The 10,730-nt window shown below is 33.8% G+C and overlaps 1 protein-coding gene across 1 annotated transcript; it reads left to right on the forward strand.

Annotated features, from left to right (window-relative positions):
- Positions 1-513: 513 nt before the first annotated feature.
- Positions 514-9,024, forward strand: LOC114321834 (cucumisin-like). Its single transcript, XM_082875824.1, has 9 exons — positions 514-602; positions 1,275-1,366; positions 4,588-4,831; positions 4,927-5,440; positions 6,530-6,630; positions 6,860-7,078; positions 7,158-7,269; positions 7,376-7,589; positions 8,298-9,024. The coding sequence occupies exons 1-9, from the start codon at positions 529-531 to the stop codon at positions 8,822-8,824; spliced, it is 2,097 nt and encodes a 698-aa protein (XP_082731950.1). The 5' UTR covers positions 514-528; the 3' UTR covers positions 8,825-9,024.
- The last annotated feature ends 1,706 nt before the right edge of the window (positions 9,025-10,730 follow it).

Below are 10,730 nucleotides of genomic sequence, written 5' to 3' on the forward strand. Positions count from 1 at the left end.
GGTGCTTTCAGAGCACCACTTTTAGTAGTCTCAAACATTATTAATATTCTAAAGCATCATAGATAGGCATATTGAGCTTAGGCCTCGTTTGGCAAGTGCCCCTTTTAGTTAAAAAGTCAAAAGTTATTAAAAAAAATCAAAAAGCCAACAACTCATACCAAAAAGTCAAAGATTCCTTTTTCTCTATACTTTTTACACATCTTTTCATAAAAAGTCAAAAAATTATCCCAAACATACTAGTTTTTTTTACATCACATTTTAGTCAAAAAACCAAAAAGTTACTAAAAAAAACCTATTCCCAAACGAGGCCTGGTGTTGTGAAAAAAATATCATATTCTTGTGAGAGAATCGGCTAAGTTAGTACTCTATTTCGACCCTTGAATATCGTTTTCCTATCCCCAAATCTCCCTTAAGTATATATAATAAATAAAAAAAAACCTGAAAAATTTGATTTTTTGTTTAGCACATTAATTCTGATAAAATTGACTCGTGATGATCAATTTGTGGTTGCAGATATACATTGTGTACATGGGTGACATTCTGAAGGGTGATTTTTCAGCATCATCCTTGCACACTAGCATGCTAGAAGAAGTTGTGGGCAGGTCATTTTACACTTTCTGTTTTGTTTATTGACCATTGAATAGCGATAAATTATAAAATATGTTCATACCAATTGATTTATCTTTTAAATCAATCTCAAACAAGTTTTAATTGAGTTGAACTTAAGTAATTTTTTATTCTTATTTTTATTTTTATATATAATGCATATAAACTTTTCGAATAAATCGAACACGATTCGATTTCAAATAATTGAATTCCTTTTACAGTTACACAGATGCAAAAAAGAAAGTGTGACCACAATTTTAAACATGAAAAGAGCAACCAAAAAAAAAAAAAAAAATTGATATGCAAACATAATTTTGTACAAAAAATCAATCTTAAATGATGTGGTTATAATCTTTTAGCATTATTAAACAAAAGATAGAAAAATTCTAAACGCATAAAATTCAATCATAGAATGAGATATAACCCTATCATAGGAAGTATGTATGAGTCCTATTCTCATGTAAAAAAATTGTGTTTGATTATGTGATCAGATTCTGTGTATGTAAAAAAAAATTGCAGAAGATATTCTCTCAATAATCTTTCAAGCATTAAAAAACAGAAAAAGGAACAGCCAGAGTAAATATCAATTGAAGCGCATCCAAATTGCTCAGTTTCGTAAATTACATACATGCTGTCTAACTTATGTAATATTTGAATAAATTCAACAGTAGGGCATCAGAGTCTTTACTCCACAGCTATCAAAGGAGCTTTAATGGCTTCGTAGCAAAGTTGACAGAAGAAGAGAAGAAGAAACTAGCTGGTAAGTGAATTATAATCTTCAAATAATTGCATAAACTATGACATATACTCTTTTTTTTTTTTTTTTTTTTGATCAGCAAAATAAAACTTTTATTGATGAACAAAGAAATCATTACATCAAGAAAGGAAAATAGATGAGTGCAAAAAGCATCACAGCGAGACATACCAATCCCAACTAGGTTGGCACCAATACGCCGCCCAATCCCTTGCTAGCACGTCATCTAGAGTTGGTGAGCAACCAATCAAAGCCAAGAAAAAAAACCAGCAATAAACATAACAAACAACACCAAAATCAGCACCAAAATACCAACATCAGCACCCAAAACAGCACTTAACAACACCAAAAAGCAGCAGCAACAGCAGCACTACCAACAATCAACAGCAAGTGGCAGCAGCAGCAACAAGCAGGGATAGCTCAGAGCCCAACCAGCAACAAGGCATCAAACAAAGAACCACAGCAGAACAAAACCTGCAGAGCACCCTATTTATATACACAGCAGACCTCACTCCAAAGCTCAAGACCATCTCAACCTCCACCAATGCATACTCTAACCTCCCTTATGTTTGAGACCAAATCATGGATTGAAAAATGGACACCCTTCAAACTTGATTTGGCCCGCATTGCCCCTCTTACCTTTACAAGCTCCTTCACATCGGCAAAATTCAGATTAAGGCCATTGAATACACATTCATTCCTTACCTTCCAAATGGACCACAACATTGCAAAGGGTAACAGTTTCCAAACCTGCAATTCCAATTTTTTAAACTTAAACCCCATCTACCAATTCATCAGACTCTCCACATTTGCAGGTGTTACCCAACTGATTCCCCACCAATCCAGCAAATCTGACCACACCTTCCATACTCTTGGGCAATGAATAAGCCCATGAGAACCTGTTTCAACCTCAGCTTTGCAAAAAGGGCACATAGATTCTTCACTGCTTCTAACGACCCCAATGTTGTGCAAGAACCCTGTTGTTTTAACCTTGTCTTTCCAAGCTAACCACCCAAAAAATTGTACCTTTGGTGGAGCTACATTTTGCCACAACCACTTTGCTACTTTCAACCTATACCCACACCTAGCTTCACACCAATTTTTGACTGATGCCAAAGAAAAAAGACCTGAAGAGGCAGCCACCCAGATCAATGTATCATGGCTATTTGAACTATGATATGATGCATTTGACAGCATCCCTTGTAATCTAATAACCTCCTCCTCTTCCCAAGCTAAAAGGGGTCTTCTATAGTTGAACACCCACTCCCCAGAACTCTGCCTTCTTTGAGCAAACTCCTTAAGAGATCCGTCCTTATCCATGGATAGGCTAAACAACCTAGGAAATTCCGCTTTAATTAGAATATTCATGTCCCACTTGTCATTCAAAACTGAATTCTACAACCGTCACCAATCTTTATCCTTATATTACTTGCCTAAAAGTCATACAGTGGATAGTTAGATCTTACTACAAGCAAAATGTCACTCCAAATCCTGGAAACCTTCCCTTTATCTGCAGTGATCAAGTTAGGCAGCCATCTTCCCCCTTGAGAACCATACTTGCTAACCAACACTTGTTTCCACAGAGCATTTTCATCCATCCCATACCTCCACCACCATTTCAATAACAGAGCCTCATGCATCTCCTTAATCCTCCTAACACCTAACCATATGCACCTTTCTCTTTAGATCAGAGCGCTCCCCCCCCCCCCCCCCCCCCCCCCCCAACAAAAAAAAGAAAAGATGCCTAAAACCTATCAATCACCTTGGCCACACACCTTTAGGAATTACAAACAAAGATAGATAATAGCAAGGTAAATTAGACACTACTGACTTTATCAATGTCAACCTACTAGCAAATGACAGAAATTTTCTCTTCCAAGATGCCAACTTATACCCGATCTTATCAACCACAGGTTGCCAAATCTTTCTACCTTGAGGACTAGCACCAAGAGGAAATCCTAGATATTTAAGGGGAAGTTTCTTACTTGTGCAATTTAGAATAGAGACAAACTCCTGAATGTTCTCATCATCCACACCCACACCACACACAACACTTTAGAATTTTGGATGAGTAGCATTGTTGTTGATTTAATCAACTTGATAATTTCTTTTTAAAAATTAAACTGAAATCGAGAAGCAAAATAGTTTATTTACTTTTTTCAAAATGATTGTGGGAATATGAGCTTCTACTTATACAACACATTCAGCTCTGTACACCTACTTTCTTATTGCATCCACTTAATATTCTAAGCAGTCCGCTACATCCCCTAATTAAAGTCTCTCAATTCCACCCTTAATAACATGACTAAAATATGTGAAACGGTTCTGCACTCCTCTCTCTCTCTCTCTCTCTCTCTTTCATCTTTAGCTCCCTCTAGGACAAAATTAGGGGAATGAATCATTTTTCTATTCTAAATTTTATTTAAACAAATTACCAAAAAAAAAATAATAAAATAAAATCCAAGATATGGTTGTCAAAAAAAAAAAAAAAAAAAATCAAACCTTTTAATTGCTTTATTATTTAAATCCTAAAATTTAAAATATTATCAATCTAATCTATCTTTGTTAAGATAACTTAGAGGGAGAAGGATATTTGAGAGAAAATTTTTAAAAAGTCTAATTTAAAGAGAGTATAAGATATTATATTTAAGGCAAAATCTTATTAGATGATAAGGATGTGCTGGAAAAGTCGTTGGCGTGCGGCAGTGGCAGGTGGTGGTGGTGAGGTAGAGGAATGTGTGATATTCAACCGATAGGATGTTGAATGAGTGACATGTGTCACATTTCAACATATAGGTAATTTGGTGAATTTTGACAGATAGAAAAATAGACTTGGTGAATTTCAGTGAATTGATAAATTGGGTGATTTCAAGATAGATACATAGGATGATTTCAATAAATAGTTATTTTTTTAGACAAATGTGTCCTTTTAACACAAAGAAATTAGAGCTTAGCCATAATGGCCCAAAATATTAAGAAATAGACTTATGAAATTGAGATTGGGTTTTCTGTACGGGTTTCTTAGGATTTAATTGTAAATGGTTTAATCTATTTTGAATGAACCATATTGCTCTTGGTTTTATTTAAGATGTTATAAATTTGATTAAATTGACAAAGTGTTAGAAATTGAAGTTCAAAATAAATCAAATTAAAACTAGAAGGACTAAATTAATACAAGAGATAAATTACTAGGACCATTGGCTTAATTTTTACCTTTAATCTAATAGGCATGGAAGGTGTGGTGTCTGTGATCCCAAATGAAAAGAAGCAGCTTTTGACAACAAGGTCATGGGACTTCATGGGCTTCCCTCAAGAAGTCAAGAGAGTAGGAGCTGAAAGTAACATCATAGTCGGAATGCTTGACACTGGAATCTGGCCTGAATCGGATAGCTTCAGCGATGATGGATTTGGTCCTCCTCCAAGCAAATGGAACGGCACTTGCCAATCCTCATCCAATTTCACTTGCAACAAGTAACTTTTACTACTAATCTAGCACCCCACAGTCATTACAATGTACATATGTCTGAACCTTAATTATTTTAACAAAAATTCAAATACTTTTGCAGTAAAATTATAGGAGCTAAGTACTACAGAATTGGTGGAAATTTTCCTCCAGGAGACTTTCAATCACCAAGAGATTCAGAAGGTCATGGCTCTCACACTTCTTCAACAGCAGCTGGGCGCTTAGTAAGCAATGTCAGCTTATTTGGGCTTGCCCCAGGAACAGCTCGAGGGGCGGTTCCCTCTGCCCGCATTGCCGTGTACAAGATTTGTTGGTCTGATGGCTGTAATACTGCTGATATCCTTGCTGCATTTGACGATGCGATAGCAGATGGAGTTGACTTAATATCTCTTTCAGTTGGGGGGTTCATTCCTTTGAACTACTTCAATGATGTGATTGCCATTGGAGCTTTCCATTCTATGAAGAATGGAATCCTCACCTCCAACTCTGCTGGTAATTCGGGTCCGAGTTCTGCATCAATTAAAAATTTTTCACCTTGGTCTCTCTCAGTTGCTGCTAGCACCATAGACAGAAAATTTGTCACCAAAGTAATGCTGGGTAACAATAAGATTTACGAGGTGAGCAAGCACGTGCCCATTGTTTTCATCTTTGTGAGGAAACCGAACAAAAAAAAAAAAAAAAATCTTTGTGCGGAAACAACTTTTTAGTGTTTCTTAAAAATGGGTTTGTGCTCTGAATTTTTTTTCGGAAATAGTTGGCTAACTAAGTTCTCTAGATTTACTAAAAAATAAAAAAAAACATTAAATACAAAAGCACAACTAAACTTGGCAGTTGTTCTGTTTTCGATCTTTAATTTCAGTTCTCGTTTACATTTTTGTGTTTTGAGACACAAAAAATCAAAATTTTTGCAAACACATATTGTTCTTATATCCCTTTTAGTTTTGGGGGAATTTGGTCTAAACACCCTCCTAATAAAATTTTAATACATTAAGAAAAAAACACAAAAAGTTTTTCGAAAAGTCCAACAAATATCACTATTATTAAAATATTAAATTTTAAAATAATATAACTTTTAATGTTGATGTCGGTTTTTAATAAAATTAATATTTTTAAAATTTTCTCATCAAGATCTATCAAATAAGATCTATATTGACTATGAAATTCTTAAAAAAAAAAAATTATTACTGTTGAAATTAATGTAAACAATAACAATAACATGTTACTCTGTCTTACAGTAATATGTTACTTTATTTAACAATTACTCTATTTGACAGTAACATAACATATTACTCTAATTTACAGTAACATGTTACTCTGTCAATATTGTCAAAGAAAGAAAAAAAAAATTTACTTTATCCTTACTCAATTACGTGGATTCTCCTTAGAGGATTTATGAAGAAAAAAACTTTTTGGTGTTTTTTGCCAAGAGAAGGAAGGGAAATAGAAGAATGGAAACTGCATTCACGAAATAAGACTCAAACTCAAGCATCATGTCTGTTATAGAAGCCCCTGAACCACTAGGCCAACCCTCTAATGAACTTTTTTGATGTTTTCTAAAAAGTGAGACTCTTTTTTTCTAATAAATTTTAGAAATAATTCATCAAACAAGTTTTGATATTTTTCGATAAAGCTGTTTAGAGTTAGGTTGGCCTCTGTTCTTTAGACGTGCTTAATTTAATGTTCCTAAACCCTATTTCCACATGTAGGGTATCTCCATAAACACCTTCGATCTTAACAGCATGTACCCTTTAATTTACGGTGGGGATGCGCCGAATACTACAGCAGGTTATGATGGATCTGAATCCAGGTAATCTAAAATTTAAGGGGAAATTATATTTTTCAATCTTCTACTTTCTTTCAAATTTTACTTTATTCACTCATTTTTTAATTGTTGTAATAAAAAGATGACAGACTGAAGTAAAATTCATGAGAAATTTAAGTGTAATTTATCAAAAATTCAATTACTATGAAAAAAAGAAAATTATGAAAAATTTATAATTGAGATATATTATTTATTTATTTGAAATGAAATGCAGATACTGCTACCCAGGCTCATTGAATACAACATTGGTAAATGGTACAATCGTTCTATGTGATCAGTTACATGACGGGACATCAACATTACAAGCAGGTGCAATTGGTACAGTAATGCAAGGCGATAGATTTAAAGATGTTGCCTTCTTATTCCCCTTATCTGCATCCTACATGACCCCTCAAAAGGGCTCCCAAGTTTCTCTCTATATAAATTCAACTAGGTATCTATATCTATATGTACATACATATATCATTGTCATTGTGCGTAAAAAATGACTATTGATAAAACTAATTGTGCAGTAATCCAACGGCAAACATAGCGAAGAGTATTGAGAGGAAAGACAAATTGGCACCGTTTGTTGTTTCGTTTTCATCAAGGGGACCAAACCCAATTACAACGGACATCCTCAAGGTAACTAGTGAGACCAATTTTTTTTTTTTGATGTGGTTTTATGATCATTAACGTAACATTTTCTTCATCTTGAATTATTTTTGCAACATTTTATTTGGACCTGTAGCCCGATTTAACTGCACCTGGAGTGGATATTCTTGCTGCATGGTCAGAAGCTACGACAGCGACGGGAATTGAAGGAGATACAAGAGTGGTTCCATATAATATCATCTCTGGAACATCCATGTCCTGCCCACATGCTGCTGGAGCAGCTGCTTACGTGAAGTCATTTAATCCAGAATGGTCTCCTGCAGCTATTAAATCTGCTCTAATGACCACTGGTAAATTATATAATAATATTACTGAAATAGTAGCTTGAAAAGTGGTTAACAAAATAAAGTGTGTAAACCATATGGGTGTAGCTCACCGCAAACTAAATTGAAATTTAATCCATAAAGGTTAAATTACAAATACACTCCCGAGATTTAATTAAAATACGAATCGCCCCCTATAGTTTTGAAAATTACATTCCACTTCCTGAGGTTTCTAATTTCATAACAAATTACCCATTTTATTAATAAATTATCAAGTTAATTAACAGTTTTTAATGATATTAAAAACATATTTTAATTAATAATTTAGGTAATTTTATTATTGTATAGGAGAACAATTATGAATTTTTTTTTAGTTAATTTTGTTAAATAAAAAATTCTAACAAGGGGGTATTCGTAATTTTTTAAATAACAGAAAACAATTTATATTTTAAACAAATCTCAGAAAGTGTATTTGTAATTTATCCATCTATTAAACTTTCAGTTCTTTGGTCAAAATTTTGAACTACATTTTTCTTTTTGTACTTTGTAGTCTTTCTTTTTAAATATATAAATACTTGAGATCTTAAGTTACCTTAATAAACAACTTGAAAGAAGAGAGTTGTTCAAGGCCACCGACTGATCAGTGAGATACACAAATGATAAAAAGAGAAAAAGAAATGGAGTGGTCTCATTACTTGCAACTCACTTATTATTATTATTATTTTTTTTTCCCAGCTTCTCCCATGAGTGTAGAAACCAATAGTGATGCTGAATTCGCATATGGGGCAGGCCATATAGATCCTGTAAAAGCTGCAAATCCTGGATTAGTCTACGATATCAGAGAGGCTGATTACGTGACGTTTTTATGTGGACAAGGATATAGCAACAAGTCATTGAGTCTTGTTACTGGAGATAACAGTACTACTTGCACTAAAGCCAACAATGGAACCGTGTGGGACCTAAATATGCCTTCTTTTGCACTGTCTACTCAAAGCAGTACTGCACCCATCACCCGTGTGTTCCATAGGACTGTGACCAATTTTGGCTCACCTGTGTCCGTTTACCAGGCAACAGTGGTTCCTCCACCGGGCCTTGAGGTCAGAGTTGATCCGAGTGTCCTTACATTCAAATCTCTAGGGCAGAAGCAATCATTCGTTGTGACAGTCAACGGCACCATTAGCAAATATGTGCTTTCAGGTTCCTTGGTGTGGGATGATGGGGTGTATCAAGTGAGGAGCCCCATAGTCGCCTCATTAAATTAAGTTCTGGACAACATGTTTGCCCAACAATTTTCAACAAGTGTATGAAGATACTGTTCTTCTTTTTTTCTTTTTTTTCTTTTTTTTGTGCGTAAAATTAATAAAGAAATAAACATGATGTACCCCACATAAGTAACCTAAAAGAGGTGAACTTTGGGGCGTGTGGTAAAATGGGATAAGTTGGGTTTACCTTTTGCTGACGTTTCTTAGGCCTAATTGATACCTATGATCTACAAATGATTGCTGCTAAACTGAATATACTCTAGAGAAGTGAGTCCAAATGATTCGAGAAAAGATAGGGATCATGAAAAAAATTTTATGAAATTGATCATGAAAAATTTATGACCATTGGATTACCTTGATTAGTGTGTGATGTTTTAGTTTAAGTGTAATCCAAGAGTCATAAATTTTTCATGATCATTTTCATGAAAGTTTTTTCATGATACGTAACATTGCTCAAATGATTCAGTCGTGGAAAAAATCCTAGTCACAACAAATAAAAAAGCATGGCGTATTTTAAATATAAAAAAAAAATAATAATAATATTAGGAATTATGAAAAAAATATTATAAAATGTTTTATGAATTTTTTTTATCTTTTAATTAGTGTGTAGTATTTTATTGTTTGTATAATCTAATGATGGAGAACCTTTTATAATCATTTTTTATGATATTTTTTTTAATGGTTTCTAACATTACTTAAATAATATTTTTTTTTAATTTTAAGATAAAAAAATTTGCCACATCACAGAAGGAGAAACCACCACACAATTAGACACCAAATCATGTACTCACATATATAATAATATAGATAGATAAATAAATCAAAATTTTCAAATTATACCAATTTAAAAAATCCTTAAACAAATTTCATTACACTTCTTTTTGTTCACAATGGGTGCACCGAATTCTTGCACAGTTTCAACATTGGGACTTACCTATCCTTCAGAATTTTGAAAGTTCTTGCTCATTTCATGGTTCAACCATTGAGTCTCATATATATATTTTTTTCCTTCCATTGAAATCATTCGAGATTCCCCGATTTTTTACTGTACTGTTCTAACGTTGTAAAAGGCTTGTAATTCCCTTCAAAACGTGTCGTTGACGTTCGGACCTTCCATAACTGTTCTACAACAGGGCCTTCATAGTCTTCCTGAAGGTCAGCCCATCTTTATGCCCCTCTTTCCCAAAGAATTGTTGGATAATTTTCAGTGTATTTAATGAAATAAATTCTATTTGTGTATTGATTAATTTCTTGAACAAATTTTGATCAAGTCCAGTGTTTAATACTGTATTCTTAAGATAGATTTGTCCTCTCCATGGTGCTTTCAGATTTGTGATCGTCTATCTCACAGGATAAAATAATTAACAACGAATAAATGCAGCACTACAATTTATTCGCACAATAAACACACTTTGTATTTACACTCTTTCTCACAGAAAATTAGATACAGCAAAATGCAGAGAGCAGTAGCAAATTTAAGGACAAAAATTGGAGTGAGTAATCCAAATGAAGGACTTGTCTATATATAGGTGTAATGGTGGCTTTTCACTTTGAATTCAACAGGTATAGTACCTGTTTGGTTTGAATTTTAAACAGATATTAAACTGTTTTGGGTTTGCATTTGAACAGATAAAAATTGTACAGAAATTTGGAACTGTTTTGTAAAGAAATCGTGAAGAGGTGCAAAAATTGAATTTGAATTTTCCAACTGAAATTTAAATTCAAGCGGCCAGAATTTATTTTCCAAAAAATAAAAAATAAATTCAAATGTTTTTTGTCCCAAAAGATAAGTATTGGGCCAGACAAGCCCAACACAACCCCAGGCCCGGACGGATGGCAGCGCATGCATGTGGTTATTTTTGGGTCCAATGGGTCTAGCCTAATTTGCCCATAAGTTCTCCTTTCT

This window comes from Camellia sinensis, chromosome 1 (genome assembly GCF_055761805.1).
Source record: "Camellia sinensis isolate YWXY chromosome 1, ASM5576180v1, whole genome shotgun sequence".
Classification (NCBI taxonomy): domain Eukaryota; kingdom Viridiplantae; phylum Streptophyta; class Magnoliopsida; order Ericales; family Theaceae; genus Camellia; species Camellia sinensis.

Excerpts from the sequence above, each read along its gene's own strand:
- LOC114321834 (XM_082875824.1), top strand. The coding sequence starts at position 529 with ATGGGTGACATTCTGAAGGGTGATTTTTCAGCATCATCCTTGCACACT. Across the intron at positions 4,832-4,926 it reads TCCAATTTCACTTGCAACAA|TAAAATTATAGGAGCTAAGT; the intron begins GTAACTTTTACT and ends ATACTTTTGCAG. Across the intron at positions 5,441-6,529 it reads GTAACAATAAGATTTACGAG|GGTATCTCCATAAACACCTT; the intron begins GTGAGCAAGCAC and ends TTCCACATGTAG.